The 19,556-nt window shown below is 35.7% G+C and overlaps 2 protein-coding genes across 3 annotated transcripts; one reads left to right on the top strand and one right to left on the bottom strand.

Moving 5' to 3' along the window:
• Nucleotides 1–259: 259 nt before the first annotated feature.
• On the bottom strand, nucleotides 260–11,118 carry LOC144834807 (uncharacterized). 2 transcript variants are annotated; one of them, XM_078689756.1, is made up of 2 exons: nucleotides 11,072–11,118; nucleotides 260–4,716 (listed from the first exon to the last, which is right to left on the bottom strand). In XM_078689756.1, exon 2 carries the CDS (start codon nucleotides 4,699–4,701, stop codon nucleotides 727–729), a length of 3,975 nt encoding a protein of 1,324 aa, XP_078545882.1. In that variant the 5' UTR covers nucleotides 4,702–4,716; nucleotides 11,072–11,118; the 3' UTR covers nucleotides 260–726. The 2 variants fall into 2 exon arrangements, with proteins under 2 accessions (XP_078545882.1, XP_078545883.1); XM_078689757.1 differs by lacking the exon at nucleotides 11,072–11,118 and adding an exon at nucleotides 8,350–8,414.
• Nucleotides 11,119–13,514: 2,396 nt separating this feature from the next.
• LOC144834845 (uncharacterized) lies at nucleotides 13,515–17,320 on the top strand. Its single transcript, XM_078689806.1, has 7 exons — nucleotides 13,515–13,652; nucleotides 14,096–14,212; nucleotides 14,615–14,745; nucleotides 14,989–15,051; nucleotides 15,396–15,563; nucleotides 15,744–15,796; nucleotides 16,210–17,320. The coding sequence occupies exons 1-7, from the start codon at nucleotides 13,586–13,588 to the stop codon at nucleotides 16,310–16,312; spliced, it is 702 nt and encodes a 233-aa protein (XP_078545932.1). The 5' UTR covers nucleotides 13,515–13,585; the 3' UTR covers nucleotides 16,313–17,320.
• Nucleotides 17,321–19,556: the final 2,236 nt, after the last annotated feature.

Genomic DNA, 19,556 nt, shown 5'->3' with positions numbered 1-19,556 from the left:
AACCTTGGTGGTTCACAATATTATACTAGGATGAACTGTCGCTTGCCATTAGCCAACTTGCGCTACGTCTACGTCATTGCGTCACGTTCTCGTAATAGTGTCAACCAATCATTACACAGCAATCAATTATATAACGCGCGCGCTCGCGTTTTCACAGATAAAATGAAAAACTATTTTTTATATCTATTATTTTGGACAAGGAAAGAGTGTACACACTCCTCTGAACAGACGTGACAGTTAAAGTAAACAAATATAAATTCCATTAAACGCTTTGGTTTTATTTGTAAACGAAATATACCGCCTCAAGCGGCAACTTTTATATAGAAAAATTGTAAGAAAATAAAACATTTTTTTCTGAAAGATCAGACTTTAGAAAGTATATGAAAATGTACATTGCATGGCAGTTAAACAAATATATACATGAACTTTTTAAAAATATTGTAGGATGAAAACAAAATCTGTATTAATACAGATCGGTCCCACTACGAATAGCGCGTGGCCAGGGACGCAGACGCGCGCGCCCTAGTGACCTTAGAATCAAGGTATCAATATGATAGAACACCACAGAGAATCTGTAGTTTTAAAAGTGTACTTAAAATCAAGATACTAGTTTTCATTATACAAAATAAAAAATAACTTTTTAGTACTAGTACTACTACTATAGACGTTTGCTACAGTAGCATCAAGGTGATTCAATTATGAAAATCTGCTGGACTGAAAATATGATTATTTACGGGTACAGGTATCTCCGTCAGAAACGTGTTTGCGTTCATGTTTATTCCGGTCACTACTCAAAGCAAACATCAAGCCACAGAAAAAACACTCGTGGGTTTTGTCCATTTTATGGGCTAGTTCATGTCGTTTCAAATTGTCCAGGTTATTGAACTCTCTGCCACAGTGCGCGCAACTGTTGTGCGTATCGCGTGTTTCTACTTCATCGATATCCTTACCATCACTCTTGTCAGCAGGCGTACAATCTTTCTCCTTTCCAGATTTAGCATTATAGCAAGCATCGACTACGTCATGTACAAAATTAGAAAAGGATTTTTCTTTCTTGTGATCAAATAATTTCGGTGTATTATGAATGGGTATGTGAGCTCCTAATTTTGCTAAACTGACGAATTTCATGCCGCACTTTTCACACGAAAATAATCGGACACTTGTTATCTTTGTGCGTGCAAGAGTCGTTGTCGAGGTTTTGCGTTGAATATTGTTAGCAAGTGGCGTTGTGTGGCTGGAATTCTTATCAACAGTTTTATGTTCATTATTACTTTTAGCAAATGGCGTTGCGAGATCGCTAGGGTTTTTATCAACTTTTTTGTGATCATTATTGTTAGCAAGTGGCGTTGCGAGATCGCTGGAATTCTTATCAACTTCTTTATGTTCATTATTGTTAGCAAGTGGCGTTGCGAGATCGCTGGAATTCTTATCAACTTTGTTGTGTTCATTATTGTTAGCATGTGGTGTTACAAGATCGCTGGAATTCTTATCAACTTTTTTGTGTTCATTATTGTTAGCAAATGGCATTGCGAGATCGCTGGAATTCTTATCAACTTCTTTATGTTCATTATTGTTAGCAAGTGGCGTTGCGAGATCGCTGGAATTCTTATCAACTTTGTTGTGTTCATTATTGTTAGCATGTGGTGTTACAAGATCGCTGGAATTCTTATCAACTTTTTTGTGTTTGTTAACAAATGGCATTGCGAGATCGCTGGAATTCTTATCAACATTATTTTCAGGAGACTCGATGGCAGTAGCACTCGCGGTTGTATGCTGTTCTTTTGAGGTGGTTTCAGTAGCGTTAATACCTCTGCATAACAACTTTGTATTGCGTACCTTCGTCGTATTGGAAATGTGACAATCGCTAGTTTTAGATGTGGCGTTGTTTTTGGTATCTACAACCGAAATCACATTGTGATGATTGCAAGGAGGAGCGTTATGTATCAGAACATTGCATTCTTTAATAGCAGGCACTCGATGTATGTGTGGTTTAATTTGTTGCACAAACGTCAGGCTGGCGGCTGTCGTAAATGAGGCACTTTGTTTCTTTGAGATAGTGTCTACTGGAGTGTTCGGTGTGGGACTGGCTGTCGTAGATGAGGCACTTTGTTTCTTTGAGATAGTGTCTACTGGAGTGTTCGGCGTGGGACTGGCTGTCGTAGATGAGGCACTTTGTTTCTTTGAGATAGTGTCTACTGGAGTGTTCGGCGTGGGACTGGCTGTCCTAGATGAGGCACTTTGTTTCTTTGAGATAGTGTCTACTGGATTTTTCGGTGTGGGACTGGCTGTCGTAGATGAGGCACTTTGTTTCTTTGAGATAGTGTCTACTGGAGTGTTCGGCGTGGGACTGGCTGTCCTAGATGAGGCACTTTGTTTCTTTGAGATAGTGTCTACTGGAGTTTTCGGCGTGGGACTGGCTGTCCTAGATGAGGCACTTTGGTTCTTTGAGATAGTGTCTACTGGAGTGTGCGGCGCGGGACTGGCTGTCCCAGATGGGGCACTTTGTTTCTTTGAGATAGTGTCTACTGGAGTTTTCGGCGTGGGACTGGCTGTCCTAGATGAGGCACTTTGGTTCTTTGAGATAGTTTCTACTGGAGTGTTCGGCGTGGGACTGGCTGTCCCAGATGAGGCACTTGGTTTCTTTGAGGTAGTTTCTACTGGAGTGTTCGGCGTGGGACTGGCTGTCCTAGATGAGGCACTTTGTTTCTTTGAGATAGTGTCTACTGGAGTTTTCGGTGTGGGACTGGCTGTCGTAGATGAGGCACTTTGTTTCTTTGAGATAGTGTCTACTGGAGTGTTCGGCGTGGGACTGGCTGTCCTAGATGAGGCACTTTGTTTCTTTGAGATAGTGTCTACTGGAGTTTTCGGCGTGGGACTGGCTGTCCTAGATGAGGCACTTTGGTTCTTTGAGATAGTGTCTACTGGAGTGTGCGGCGCGGGACTGGCTGTCCCAGATGGGGCACTTTGTTTCTTTGAGATAGTGTCTACTGGAGTGTTCGGCGTGGGACTGGCTGTCCCAGATGAGGCACTTGGTTTCTTTGAGGTAGTTTCTACTGGAGTGTTCGGCGTGGGACTGGCTGTCCTAGATGAGGCACTTTGTTTCTTTGAGATAGTGTCTACTGGAGTGTTCGGCGTGGGACTGGCTGTCCTAGATGAGGCACTTTGTTTCTTTGAGATAGTGTCTACTGGAGTGTTCGGCGTGGGACTGGCTGTCGTAGATGAGGCACTTTGTTTCTTTGAGGTAGTTTCTACTGGAGTGTTCGGCGTGGGACTGGCTGTCCTAGATGAGGCACTTGGTTTCTTTGAGATAGTTTCTGCTGGAGTGTTCGGCGTGGGACTGGCTGTCCCAGATGAGGCACTTGGTTTCTTTGAGATAGTTTCTGCTGGAGTGTTCGGCGTGGGACTGGCTGTTGGAGATGAGATTCTTTGCTTCTTGGGGCTAGTCTCCACTGGGGTAGCTTTACGTTTTTTGTGCTGTGGATCAATAAGAACCGTAAGCCGTTTATCCTTGAATATCTGTGCAAGAGAAGACGAAACGGTCTTTGGTTTGGAGCTTACCACTTCAATCTTGTTGGTTCCAGCAATTCTATCAATTTTCAATTTCTTAACGATCCCTGACAACGTGATCTGTGCAGCTGTCAATTCCTTGGGTTGTTTTTTCTTTGAAGTTACTTCTTTATGGACAGAGTTCAATGTAATAGAAGGTGCCAGAGACGTTAGTTTTCCATTAGCGTCTATAAGAGCCATATCAATATTTTCAGAAAATGATATTCGTCTTTTATTGCGTCCTAAGCCAAGATTTCGTTTGAAGATCGGACGCGGACTTTTCAAAATGGACTTCAACGGCGACTTTGTCTGGTCAATTTTGTATTGAGATGACATCCTTTTCTTAAGAGGTAAATGGTCTGGTTTCGGCACCGAAGGTTGTAAAGTGTCATTATTAGACGGTCGTTTTCTAGGAATGCTTCTATTACGATGTCTTGCTACCGTATTCGTATTGTCTATCGTCATATGTTTGCTTATATTTGGGCTAATCTCCTCAATGCTGCTACTATTTGTATTCGATTCATCCATACTAGACGTTTGTACCTTAGTAGTCGTTGATCGATTTTCTTCAGTTCCGTTAGATGGTTCTGTGGTGTGCATTTGTGTATCTTTTTTTATACCACAACTTGTTTTAAAATTATCTAAATATCGTTCGAATTCATTAAAGAAAGACCTATCGGATATGCAATCTACATCATCACTATCAGACGATATGAAAATAGGATCGTCATTAACACAGATATCTGGTGGTTTATCGCAATTCTGAGGTGACCCCGTGATGATACACTGTTTATTTTGTAATTCTTTAGAATGTTCAGAATTATTTACAAACTTGTTATAGTACGATTTTAACGTACTTCGTGACTTCTTTTTATACTTCTTGGCAATAATCGTGCGTTCAACGTTCTTGGGCAGAACAGATTCTTGGCGTGTTGATTTCTTAATGGGACTACTTCCGAAATCAGATGCTATAGCAGATTCCTGGCGTTTTGATTTCTTCCTATGACTACTTCCGAAATCGGATGCTAAAGATTCCTGGTGGTGTGTGGATTTCTTTTTGGGACTACTTCCGAAATCGGATGCCGACTGTGTCACGTACCACTGCAGATATCTTGACTTCTTAACCATAGTCTTTATTTTTCTTCTGTCCACCATTTTTAAGACAATTTTCTAAATGCAAGAAAATAGAATGCGTTAATAGATCCAACAGAATATAAATATACTGTAGTACCTAAAAGGGGTCAAGTAGACATGCTAAGTTAATACAACACCACAGATGTCCACTGGGAATATTAAGATTAACGGCGGTCGTATGACCTGACGTCCGACAATACACCGATAGAGGCCACGGCAGTCGTACACATATTCCTGCGGATGTACAATATGATACAAATACCGTTACGAATGAATGGGATCTCAGGAAAACCAAAAGGTTTGTATGAAGAGAGACCCCAGATTACTTAAACAAAAAAAACAATAAAATGGTCATTACAATTTGGGGTTTTTTTTTGGCCTATTTAATATAAGCAGCTGATCTTGATCATCTCCGTAAGACAGAAGTGGTGGCTAATCAACCATGCAGGGCCGTACCACTTTAAGTTGTACAGAATCATATAAACAATGACATATGCTGGTACTAAAAACTAAAAAAAAATGCGGAACAGAATAACAGTACTGTAATTGTATCAACTAACAATAGGTTCAGTTGACTAACAATAGAACAATTATCAACTGAAAATTGTAAGACAAAAGGTCAAACAGTGGGGACTGTTTTCAAATTTAAGTTCAAAGTGTCATAACATTTAAAAATCAGAGAGAGAAGACCAAATCATAGACAAGCTAATTATTTACAAACAAAATAAACGAAGAAAAAAACATTAAGAAATGTAAGCTGATGTAATGTAAGATGATCTTACTTACGAAACAAACAAGAATTTGTGTTTTACATGTAATATGTATAATATACATACTATGTGTATGCCACAAACTATAAAATTGATATATTAAATATTGGATAGAGAGTATACGGCGGCCGTACACTGTATGACCGGATGTATGACAGTAGTTCCATAAAGGCCACGGCGGCCTTACTTACACTGTATGACCGGGATGATAGAGAGGGAAATGTAAATGTAGGGAATTAATGATATCCAATATTTATTTGATACAATTGTGTAACTGTACAGTTATACGATATAAATAAAAACATAAATGTAGACATTCTTTACCGTTTCATTTTATTTAATATATATGTGACCTTTACTAGTACACAAGGTGCAAAACACAAAAGACAATGTAAGCAATTGCTTTATTGGTGTTGCTCACTTAAAGGCCAGGTGCGGGCAAAAAATTTCTATTGATCATACATTCCAATAATTATTGATCTATAGTTTCCCCTATGTTTCATAATTTTTGGGATTTTATTTGTGTTACACAAGCTTGTTGAAAATAAGCACTTACTTATCAGTGGGGGGATAGTTCAAATTACACAGTAAAATCTCTATTCTTTTGTACATAAATTTTGTAAATAGAGAGGCATTTTAAAAAGCTATGAAAAATAAACGGTGTGGTAAAAAATTTTATCAGATAACTAAATATAGGTAATATAACTTGAATATTACATTTCTGGTATTTTTATTCAACTTCAGCTTTTTATTTTCATGCTATAGCAAAAATTATCCACCGTATATCCACCATCTTTTTTCACCTTCTAGGGAGTCACCAGACATGTTATTACATTAGGTTAACTACCTAACTACTGAAAAAAAGTCTTCCTGATTTTTATGGAAGAATTTTGCCAAATTTTGTATTTGACCATATTAAGGGAAATTCATGTTTTTTCGTCTTGATTTCTGTTACAAATATTTGATTTATGTACAATTAACCAAATATTATATTTAAAATTCATGCCTGTACCTGAGCTTTAAGGCTCTTACTGCGAATGGTCTTTCTGTTCGAAACAAAGAAAATACACTTAATTACTAAAACAGGAATTAAAGCTAATTTATTGATGGCCGAAACCAATGACCAAAAGATTATAAAATGGTTAATCCTATAAACAAATAGTGGACCACAGGAATTTCCAGATTACCCTATGGGGAGTAAATGTGGTGTCTATTCACATTTTAAGTAGAAAACAAAAACTTAACTTAATAGCATTCCAAAATGCTCTAAATCAATTAAAAGAATCAAAATGCTAAAAGTAATGTATGTCACATATTTTATATATTACACGTAAACAAACCCGCAGTAAACATAATAGTATGCATGACGATCTCTAGTCTTGGGATTGTAAATAGTGACCTGTAAAGTCGCGTTGCACCCGACTAAAAATACGCGTTTCCCTCGAATAAATTAGAAATTGAAAGTTATATAAAATGCTATCTATTTTTTTTCGTCTTAACCTAAGTAGTATATATTGTTATTACTATACAGTATTTTTTTAGCGTCAGGAAAAATAATCTTACTTTTGTATTCTTCGTGGAAGAAAAGAAAATCTTGTTGTAATGCAAGTTGTTTGAATTCATTTTACAAACATTTAATTTACACAGGGCAGCATGACGTCATTTGTAGGGACGACGGATCGCCCTCTACTGGCATTTACAATTACACGTTCAAAACCATTCTTATCTAAACGCAAAGTCAAAAATTGATTGTTTAATGGCGGAAATCATCGGATCAAAGAGAACCCGACTAACACAAAGGACTTGTGTATCAAAATAATTATTTCCAGTGACTTTAACATTAGGAGGGGAACACTTTTATTGTTAAATAATAGATAGCTTTGTCTGCCCATGGAGGAAATATACAGGTCTGCCCTTCTTGTCACTCCGTAATCTCTACATAGGGTTGTAAATTAACTAATCCCAGTTTGTACGTACAAACATTTCATTCTGTAAGAAAATATTTTTTAATTTTCAAAAAAGATTTTTGGGCTATCCTGAAAAATCTTTATAAATGTATTATTTGTCGGTATAAATATGATCACTTTGTATATATATTTTTATGAGGATTTTTCTTAAAAAAATCAAATCAAAGACGCCTTTGTGACAGGCCCTATATTTTCACCAGCCATGACGAATTTGTGCTCGAGAAGAATCATCATCTTCTTGTTTAGTTGCCTTCTTTTCCCCTTAGATGGCCAATTTAATTTTATTTTATTAATTTAATTTTGGACTCTAATTTTTTTATGCATTATTTTGTTTATCTTTATAAAATTCTATTTTTTTTAATTACATTTTTATTGTTGCAATTACATGTTTATAGTCTAGTCATATATTGTATTTTTGTGAGGGTCCCTAATGATCAGCTTCGGCTGGATGGACCACCCTCATAAAATATTGTTGAAATAAAATAAAAATAAAATATTTATAAAAAGTGTGAGCAAACAAATAATTTGCTACACACTGACCGTAAATATTTCCATCATCCTCAAAACCTCACCTCAAAATATAATGTAAAATATAAGTCAGAAATTCATCACATAAAAATAAATATTTATCACATTGTGATGTGACCGTAGGCCTACTGACGACGTACACTCATCATTGAATGCGATGTTTTCAATATGCCCTTCTTGGCTCTCTCTACAAAGAAAACTGACCAACGTCATACCTGGGCCGGATTGAATCAACAGAAGACGACGCATCGTCGTCCACGGAGCTATAAAAAGCTCAATGACGTACACATGGCAATCCGGACGACACATACACACTAACTAAATATTCTGTCAAATCGAAATCATTTGTTAATCATATCTATCCCAATTGATTGATCCGACAGAAGAACAACTGGTCATCTTACCTTGGAAAAAATCACTGTATTAATATGTGGATACACTACAATCTACTACTGCTAGTACTAGGCCTAGTCAATTGTCACCTTCTTTCACTGACAGGACGAGGACACAACTGATCGACCGAATGGGCAGAAAAGTTGTTGTTTTGACAATTAAACACACGTGGTTGTGTACGTTCAGTCTCTACTAGGTCGCGCTTCAGTAAATTCGTCCAATCAGCAGGCGGCGACACAGAATAATGAGACATTCACCGCCACCAAAGGAGTAGACCTCAAAAATAATTTAAACATTTTTGTTTGTTCGTCCAGTTTGGCATTTTAAATAGTTTGGTTCTGAGGTAGGCCTACCCTTAAAAACTAAGAAGCCCCTGCAAATTGATGAAACTGGTTAGTTAGCAGAGCCTCTGGAACTATTTAATTGGACTACTATTACTAATTATATATTGAATAGTAGGATGGTATGAATGAAAATCGGATAGTTTGAAATCTAGAGATTTCATTACAAAATCTAATAATTTATGCCTACCGATTTATGTTTTCTGATAACCTATTGCCTATTCTTCTTCCATACCATGGTGATGGGACGAGAGTACCGATATGACGACGAGACACTAGAGAGAGACTCACCTCTCTAGTAAACTACAACAAATCCAAAACAGAGCCCTACGCATTATTCTCAAACTTAATCCTATGTCACACCTCTCTGATGATCACTTTAGACTAGCCCATACCATTCCTCTTCAGAAAAGACTCCACTACCAACTTGGTTGTCTTACTTTCAAAACCCTAAATCTTCTTGCTCCTCAAGGCTTATGCCATCTCCTCACTAAAATTACGGCCAATGGGAGAATGACCACTCGTCAAATCTCAAAAGGAAATCTTCACATTCCTAAACCTACTCTTGAAATTTTCAAACTCTCTTTCAGTTACAAGGCCCCTCATTTCTACAATGATCTTCCTCTATCTATCCGCAATTCCTTATCCTTTTCCTCTTTCAAAACTAGACTTATGACTTTTCTCAAAACTATGTAATCCTTTTCTAGATTTTAATTGTAAAATAGTAGATCTAAATTTATATAATCATCTTTATCGTTTCAAATTAATTAATTAAATTTCAGTATATCACCGGGCGGTTTAGAATTAATGTTCTTTGCCTGATTTGTTTATATATATAAAAGTATCTCTTCGGAGATCCCGCCTCGTGAATAAAAGTACTGTAAGATGAGGGCGTATCAATTTGATCTCTGGTGCGCGTGCGTACAACTGAGGACTAGTGCCTGATTTGTTTATAAACAAATCAGGCAAAGAACATTAATTCTAAACCGCCCGGTGATATACTGAAATTTAATTAATTAATTTGAAACGATAAAGATGAGGAAATCTGTGAGAATGAGAAAAAGTCGCCCCAACCGAGACTCGAACTCGGACCGCCTGCTTGATATGCAGATGTCCTAACCATTAGACCACTGGGGCTTACATGGTATTGTTCGAACTCGATTGGATAGCGACTCTTTAACATTCTCGGCGTGGTACGGCGGAACAGCACTAGTCCTCAGTTGTACGCACGCGCACCAGAGATCAAATTGATACGCCCTCATCTTACAGTACTTTTATTCACGAGGCGGGATCTCCGAAGAGATACTTTTATATATATAAACAAATCAGGCAAAGAACATTAATTCTAAACCGCCCGGTGATATACTGAAATTTAATTAATTAATTTGAAACGATAAAGATGAGGAAATCTGTGAGAATGAGAAAAAGTCGCCCCAACCGAGACTCGAACTCGGACCGCCTGCTTGATATGCAGATGTCCTAACCATTAGACCACTGGGGCTTTCATGGTATTGTTCGAACTCGATTGGATTTGCTTAATTTAACATTTCAGTTATTTTCTATTTTTCAAATTTTCTTATTATTTTTAGTCTTATGAAATAAATTTTATTTTTTTCTTTTACTTTTCTGTTCTTGTTGTTTTTTGTATATTGTATCTGTTCTGAGGGTCCCAAATGATCAGCAAATGCTGGATGGATCACCCTCATTAAATATGGTTAAAATAAAATAAAAAATGAAAGAGACTGTGTAGCATTTTAAATGACCAGACGACATTAATTTATTAAGTTCACTTACTGTATCTACTCACTGATTTACTAAAACGTTGTAGAGAACAAGCCGACTTAAAATTGAGTTAAAATACTGTATACCTATTAATGCTTCCATTCATTCTGTGCCAGTTGCACTGGCTGCAGTAGTACAGTAGCAGTACCAGAGTACTACAGTATACAAAATATATACTGTATAGTATATCAGGCCTGGGAAGAGAGACTTTCAATACTGTATAGTATATCAGGCCTGGGAAGAGAGACTTTCAATCAACCGCTGTAGAGAGGCAGCTGTATTCACCATTCACACTTAGGCTAAGAGAAACACTTATAATCTTCTAAGTGAATACAATTTAAGGCAAATACTTAAATATTTATTGAGTTAAGTGAAACACTTAATATTTAATAAGGGAAATAATGATTGGTAAATACGATCACATGATCTAACAGTTGTCAGGATGTAGAATTTCGAGAGAAAAAAAATCATCAATGACCAGAATACGTTTAGTATACATTCACCTACTGTTCTACTTAGGCCTACATACATTTATAAAGATGTTTATTATGAGAGGAGGAGCACAAGGCGACATTGTTGTGATGCTCCCATTTCTCATTGACAAACCTACCTTAACATCTCAAAGCACGACTTCGGGCACCCATTACAAATGAGGAGTAAAACATGTTTTAAACAAAAATACTTGTCACCAGTGCTTTTATATGGCAGCTCGTACATCAGCTGTGTTATGCTAATTTCTAATTTGCATAAACATGACACTGTTCTGGATGTTATTCAACATTGAGGGCAGCAAATTAAAGTATTAAAACTGATAATAAAGATGAAGTCACGTCAATCAGACGATAATATAAATCTTACTAAAAACATCACAGAATAACTACGTTCACACGTACGGCGTGAAAGCTGGCGTTGCTTACGCAAGGTCATTACGAGTTATATTGAACCACGATCAAACATGATTAATGGGAAAACAATTTCATCTGGTTTCGATTTTAGTAATGAGATAGAGTTCATAAATTATAAAGCTGTGGAAAAACTTACGTTAATTAGGGTCATTTACACCTGTTCCGCCGACACGGTTCCGGCGCCGGAACATCAAATCGAACGTCGCGAGGTGTTTTCCCGATAGGATCGTATGCGATCAAAACGGTACTGGGCAGTACGTTAGTCAAGCCGGTTTGTCTATAAAGCAGTGGAAACCTTCTAGGCAGCTACCTAGACGAAACTGTCTTGACTAACCAGTAAGTTTTCAACGTCACTGGTATATGAACTCTTTTGAATATTTAGGCTACACACACGACGTAATAAATTTCTCCATGATCTGTCAAAGTGCCATAAATTAAGCCCAGCCTCCTTTCAAGTTGTCACATCGATACTAGGTCCATGGTCAGATGAAATCGGTCGCGGTTGAAATCAACTTTCGGTATTTACAAAAAGGAGGATCGCTGCTTGGTTTTTTATCTTCTTATCTGTATTCATTGCCATTTATTATTGTTATCTACCTAGCAAGACAAATAATGTAACAATAATAATAATATTTTAAATTTTTGTCATTTTTAGTCCGTTTATATGTATTTCGGAATTTGCTGACAACCGACATTTCTTTGTTTTTACGAAGACATATGCTATATGCTAACCAAACTAAATTGGATGATGTTAGAATCTAGACGAGAAAGTAAACCAGCTTACTTTCCTCTATAAAATTATTAAAAATAAAATCAACATTAAACCAGATGCCTGCCTACCAAAGATAGATAGACCACGAAGGTGTAATGCCGCCCAACTTATTGAAGCAGCAGCAAAAAAAATATTTATTTAAATTCGTTTCTACCGAAAACCACCAGAAAATAGAACAAACCACCCCTAGTTACAATAGTAGCCCAAACCATGACAAATTCAAAGAGATTATCTCAACTTAGGCAAGCCACTCCACCAAGGCCTCTTTTAGACTTCCAAGTGGAGTATTTAAGAGGATAACCACCAAGTACCAAGTAGTAAGTTCTTACAGTATCTTGCTTTATTTAGATCGACACTTTTTTTAACAGTGTCACACATGCGTAGATAGTACGTCCATGACCATTACAAAGTTTAAACAAATAGCTAGCGGCGCTTCATACAAATTACAATTCCAGAGTTGATTTCAATCGCGACCGACCGATATACATAATGGTCTTTTTTACTCCAGGTTTTACACGACGAATAAATGGATTTTTGTAATGATTTTAATGACTGATTATGAAGTGAACAAATCTGCTGCCAAATGAGATGATGAAAATATAGTTCAATAGGCCTAGTACTACTAGTGATAGATATATCGGTTGTCTGTCTGTCGGCGAAATGTCCTGTCGGCCAAATGCCCTGTTGGTGAAATGTCCTTTCGGCAAAATGTCTGGTCGGTGAATAGTCTGTCGGCCAGTAGTCTGTCGGCGAAGTGGAGTTCGGCAAAACGTCCCGTCATCGGTAGGGTATGCACCTGAGAGTATTAAATGAAAAATCTCTCTTACCTTTGTTGATATTCGGAGTATAGTACAAGGCTTGGGAGGACAGGATAAATTCAACCAACCTCTACTGTAGAGTAAGTAAGAAGACTTACGTGATGCATGAGTGCACCCAAGCATTGAGGAGGAGGGAATGCTTGACGTTGTGAGTTACCACAAAATGGGTTTATTGACCTCTCTAGTCTAAACTCATCGCAGCCACATACCATTGGGAATTACTCATTGACAGATGGAACTATCCATCGTTTTATCTTCTGATGTCCTTCAAAAAAGCAGGTTTTCAAGGATCATCATCATCATGCACGATGGAAACAAAAGTCGTCAAACGTGGATTAAAAAATACCATTATTGCATATCTTTGTAATTCTTCCGTACCTACTAATTTAAACAAAGTCTAGTTGATCGGGATAATTTACGCATCCGCCGCATCGTCAAATTTAAGTTCGATCTTATTTTAGATTGTATACACATTTCGACTGAGGGCAGCAAACCGATATTTCAGAAATACATTTAGCGATTGGTGGTAGTCCCTCAGTTAGGCATGACTGACAACTGAGCCTCAACTATAACAACAACAATGTACAGTTAGTAGGCCTAGGTTAGGCCCTCGGACTATTTATTATTTAATGATGGACAAAAATAATGTAGGGTACACGTCTTCATTGTTAGCGTTATTGCAAATAGTTGATTCAGGTAATTGGGGTTACAATTGGGGTGCAGGCTCTCCTCAATGATGTCTTTTCAATTTCAATTTTCAGTCTTTGTCATTCATTCTCTTGAACTAACACCAGCAGCAGCAGGGAGTTGTAAAATAAGTTATTTTACAGCTCCCTGATCAGCAGCATCAAGTTAGGTGCGAAAGTACAGTAGCGCCCTTGGGCTTCAAATGTAATTGTTAAAATGTAATTTCTTAATTTTGCTAAAATAATATACTTATATCATGGACCTATAAATTAGGTCCAGGCTTATTATATTAAATGATATTGTATATATATTTAGCCTAGCCCTACTAGTCACCCTAGTCTACCATAATAATAAAAAGTCATATGAAAAAGCCTTTTCCATCACACATCATCAATTAAAATATATAAATCATATAGGCCTAAATGTATTGTAATTTTTTATTTGTGTTTTAGGATTTCCAACTGGCGGTTTTTCTCATAGTCTTGGATACGAATCTGCAGTAAAGCATGGGCACATCAGAAGCAAAAAGCAACTCACAGAGTTTGTCATAACGGTTTTAGAAAATATTGGTATGGAAGGCTAATTCTGCATTATCAATTATTTTGTTTACCATTATGATGAATGGATACCTCATGAATAATTCATGTCCTGGTTGGGAAAAGAAATGTAATTGAATGTGTAGTACAAAGAAAATGCAACGTGGCAACTATGTAGCATGTTAATTTAGTTACCTAATTTTGCAGCGCATTTTGCCAGACCTAATTTGTCATGAAATGAAACTTGCTAGCTCGCACAATCAACAGTTTTTAAATCTGGAAAATGTGCCTCAATCATTTTCCTTGATTTAAGTTTTATCATTGAAATTCATTAAAGATTACCTTTTTATATCATACACAAAGATAAGCTTCTAATTTCTATATATGATATTTTATCAGTTTCTGACAAACCGATTGTATTTTATTTATTCTTAGGCTCTTCTAGTCTTCCTCTGCTGTGTGAGGCCTACAAGCAGTCTGGGGACATGAGCAAGATTATTGCCCTTGATGAGTACACTGAAGCATGCCTTAGCAATCACATTGCGAACAGATCAAGTGTACAACAGGTACTTTAATCAGGGAGGTACAAATAATATAAAATATGAAAGGCTAATGCTGCATTATCAATTTTTTTTAAAATAAAATATTTTTATACCCCCTGCTTTAATATTAATGAGAATGATTTCTCATTTTATGAAACACATACCTCCAAAAATTAATGGGTATGCTTTTTACTCTCTGCTAAATTTTTGGACAAAATAAGAAAATTTTTTTTTTCCAATTTAATCAATATTTTTTATTTTCTTCAGGGGAAGTCGTTGATTGCATCTTCGAGTGAAACTTTTAAAGATAAAAGAATGTTAAACATCAAGGTATTTCTTCGTGATTTTACATTTTTAAATGTTATTTTATGTCTTTAGGCACATGTGGAAAGGATTACCAATAGTAAATTAATTAATGTCCTATCATATAGGTGGTAACCCTCTGTTATTGGTTGATTTTCCCTTATTAAAAATGTTTTTTTGTAGTTTTACTTTACTTTGATTCTACGATTCATTGACATAATAATAATAATAATGATGAATATTCATTTGTAATAATAATAATGATGAATATTCATTTGTAATACTAATAATGATGACAATTTTATTTGTAATAATAATGATGATGAATATTCATTTGTAATACTACTAAAATGATGAATATTCATTTGTAGGATAATATTCAATCTGGAAAGGTGAAAGGTCATCAACCTGTAATGTATGGTTGCGTTTGCTCGTTTCTCAACATCAGCCTTGAGGACGCTCTCATTTCCTTTCTCTTCAGTTCGCTGCGTTTGATTCTAGCAAGTTCAGTTCGTCTGGGTGACATGGGACCCCTCGAGGTAGGTCTGTTGCAGGAACTGAATGATAATAAAGTTTGCGAAAGCTTCGCCTTTGTGACACATCCATGAGACCCCTAAATGTTTATTGAGGTTATATTTCATTTTTTAAAGACTCTTAATCTTAATTTTGAAATGCTATTTCACCCATAATCCTTTGAGGAGTAATTTTTTTATTTTCAGGCTCAACGAATTCAGTTTGAATTACAAGCTTGCCTGCCAAACATCGTAGAAAGGTATACTATACACTTGTATTGATTTTTACGCTGTTGTTATTCCTTTATATATTATTTTTTTTGTGATTTGTTCAAAAATTGCTATTTAATTCCATCTATTTTACAATGTTACTGTAATAGGTGCTGGAATCGATAAGTGTTTTACTTTTTTATAGCTCCTTTCTTTATGTCTATTATGCTTGTCACCAATGGGAGTTTATTATTATTTTTGTTCATCAGTAGATATAGGTATGACACACCATGTGTGCCAAAATGCTTTTCTTTTTACGAATATTACGCCGAAATACTGTCCGGGACTAGGACTAGATAGGACTGTGTAATTTAATTAAAACATATTATTCAAACAAGATGTCTGTTGTCTCATTATGCAATATTTCATTTTATTTAAATTTATTTCTTTTGCATCTTTTCAGAAATAAAGACAAGACTGTTGACGACGTTTGCCTGTCCAATCCTTTAGCTGACATCTTCCAAAATTCTCACGATCTTTTGTTTTCAAGACTTTTTTATTCCTGAACAATTTATTATTTAAAGAGAAACGTTAACATTTGAAAATATCTGTACAGAAAGTACAACTTGCATTATTTGACTGAGAAACTTTTGCCTAAAGAACTTGGCGTAATAAGATGCAAGTGTTTCCAATATTCAGTGGGCAGCCTATTTTTTATTTTTTCATTTTAAGTATTTTATATCAGCTGCTGCTTTTACAGATTTTTTCGAGAGCTTTTCCAACTTTCGTAAGTCCTTGATTGACACCAAAGTGTTTAAATACACCTTCCCTACAATTTGTGACGTTTTGTAAAAATAATACATATATATTACTTTAAAAACATTAAACCAGGTCATTCCTTGTCTTAAATGTATGTTTTATGGTAAATTATGATAAAAAGTAAGAAACAATGCACTACCTACCAGCTCGTCTTTAGGCCTAGCCTAGCTAGGCTTAGTTTTGTAGCTGGTAAACATCGGTAACGTACGAACATCGTACGCTATCTATATACCTAGTCTGACGTTGTATAGTTGCTGCATTAATTGTCTTTCTATTTTTACCAGACTCCGTTGATACAAATTGGGGAAAACCCGGTATTTTCGCTGAAAAGTTAGGAGTCTTTCATTTGTTTTGGCCTCACGATCGATCGAAAAGTGGGTGAATTACAGAAGAAAAACAAAACCAATCAAGGTGCAATGCATTTTGGGATTTATAGCGGGCCGCTATAATTATTAGAATCTCCTTATTTTTCAGATTTTTAACCGTTTAAAGACGAAATAACTATCGCAATAGGACCATATAGTATTATTTTTACATTAAATATAGTTTGTGATTTTAATATAGATCTAAAAAACGTAGGGAAGGGGTCTTTAAGGTGATGAATAATGTTGCCGAACTTCTGTTGCAAAAAGTTTGTCGTGTTTCTGAAATGTATAATATTCATATTAGATTTAATATTTGTGTACTATTGTAACAATATCTATGTTTGTGTACATTTCCAAATTCCTTGTACAAATAATTCAACATGTTTTACTAGGCCAATATTACTGTATATTATTATAATAATAACAAAAGATATGTTATTTTGAATAATAAATATTCTATATATATAATTATGTTTGTCTGAGGTTTTATGTTTTTTTCTGTCTTTTGTACAGTTTGGACAATTGTTCCCTATAAAAATATTTTTTTACAATTTTTCTTATGAATATTTCATTTTAATGTCACATAATTAGTTATTCACTTTGACCAAAAATCGGATCGGAAAATAAATTATGTAACTTAAAAAATGGTAATTTAAAGCAACAAATAGTGAAATGGGGTTTTGGTTGAAGTTAACCATTTATTTTGTCATTTTATAAGATAAAACATTTTTTCAAGGATTTTTTTCTACTGAAGTGATTAACTTTGTTAAAAGTGCAAAATAACATATTCAAAGTCTGATTTTATTAATATTATTTTATTATATATTATTTTCATGTTTTTGGGGGAAATACATTTTTAAATGTTTAGTTTAATTTTTTTCAAATCAGCCCCCACTCAGGACCGCCATTTCCCCCTCCTCCAACCACTGTCTGTCAGGGAGGTGAGAAATTGTTTTAATTCCCTCGTCTATTCCTGTTTGTCATGGTCAGATTGTATGCAGCAGTTTGACAGAATAGTTTTTCTATATAGCGCCCTCTTTTTTATTATAACGAAAACTTTTTTTTTACGTAGTGTGTGTTCAGTCAATATACACGCAGTGTTAAGATTGTTTGTGTTTTAATTGATAATCATTATTACAGCATCAATTGTATTTTTTTTATGAATGATGTTTTATTTTCTTAACCACAAATTAGCTTCTTCCCATACGTAATAACAGTGTTAGATTGTTAAGATTTATCTGTTGACGTCATTGACGATGATGTTGATGACGCGATATGATGTTGGAACCGATCAGTATTAAAGATGTATTGTCCTCCTGAAAAATAATTAAAACATTTTTTGTTGAATATGCCATTTTAATGTCAGATAATAGTTATCCACTTTGACCAAACATTGGATCGAACAGAAAATATATTTACCTAAAAAAATGTAATCTAAAGCAAACCTAGTCGGACGCAACGCAAGGACGTAAGAATCACAAATTCGGATAATCCATCGCTTGTGATTGGTTAAATTGCTTACGTCGCGCGTACGTCGTTGCGTTGCGTTGTATAGTGGGAATCAAGCTTTTGGTGCTCACTTCTTGGACGCGACGCAAAGTCGACTTCAGCGCGCACCAACGCAAGTCATTTGACCAATCACTACGCGTTCTGGATCACCCGAATTGCTCATTTTCGTTGCGTCCTACTTCGTCGTGAAAAAATAGAAAGTATCGGGGGTTGCGTAGCGGTGAGAGGGGTTTCATGAAAGCGTCGTTTGATTTAACGGACCTATAGGCCTAGATTAAATTTTATAAATTAATCATATATGTTTAATTTCGAAGAAGTCGAAACAGAAACTCCTCATTTTTCGACAGGTTTTGATAGTTTTCTTTGTACAGTAGGCCTATGTATTTCTACTGACACACCTACACGGTCGTATTTTCGTAGAACATGATTATGATCCTGAAACACCAATTTTCACTTTCACCAGTCTCTAATAACACATAAATTGTTTCTAAATATTATTGAACTTACAGTACTTGAATCAACTCACTTGCGACCGAACTGAGTTTTCGGTTGCCTAGATCCAGTACGAGTTTGAGTTGGTAAGCCTGTAAGTTCATCTCATCTTGTTATATATTTAGTATCTAGGCCTATATTATATTCATATATTTTTGTACAAAGGTATTTTTTTACAATAAAATTACAATACTGTATTCAAAATATAGCACGAAGTTTAAAATCATTTTTATTTTAAGTATAACAGCATTACAGTCAAGTAATTGTACTTATAGTTAGCTAAACTCCGGGAAAGGTTTTTCATTTAAAGGGTGTAACCAAACAAAAATTGCGACATTAAATATTGTATATAAGTGTCAATGGCCCCAAAGATTATTTACATAGCACAAGGTTTAAAATCATTTTTTTTTTTGTTCTTATGACGGTTTGTCCAAATTTAAACGTCAGATCTGTAATTTAATTCAGAACAAAATGTTGTTGTCATGGCAAACTATTATCACAATGTACCAGCTGTGCTAAACGCACATGGCTAATTAATTCATTATGCTAATATGTCAGCGTCACGTGATCGATATTAGCGAATGGTGATGCACAATCCGAATTCTTTGTTAGCTCAGTTGTTGAA

The sequence above is a fragment of the Antedon bifida genome, chromosome 2 (genome assembly GCF_963402885.1).
Source record: "Antedon bifida chromosome 2, ecAntBifi1.1, whole genome shotgun sequence".
Lineage (NCBI taxonomy): Eukaryota > Metazoa > Echinodermata > Crinoidea > Comatulida > Antedonidae > Antedon > Antedon bifida.
This window is presented reverse-complemented; position numbering and strand designations above follow the sequence as displayed.

Excerpts from the sequence above, each read along its gene's own strand:
- LOC144834845 (XM_078689806.1), top strand. The coding sequence starts at position 13,586 with ATGATGGACAAAAATAATGTAGGGTACACGTCTTCATTGTTAGCGTTA. Across the intron at positions 14,746-14,988 it reads ACAGATCAAGTGTACAACAG|GGGAAGTCGTTGATTGCATC; the intron begins GTACTTTAATCA and ends TATTTTCTTCAG. Across the intron at positions 15,564-15,743 it reads GTGACATGGGACCCCTCGAG|GCTCAACGAATTCAGTTTGA; the intron begins GTAGGTCTGTTG and ends TTTTATTTTCAG.
- LOC144834807 (XM_078689756.1), bottom strand. The coding sequence starts at position 4,701 with ATGGTGGACAGAAGAAAAATAAAGACTATGGTTAAGAAGTCAAGATAT.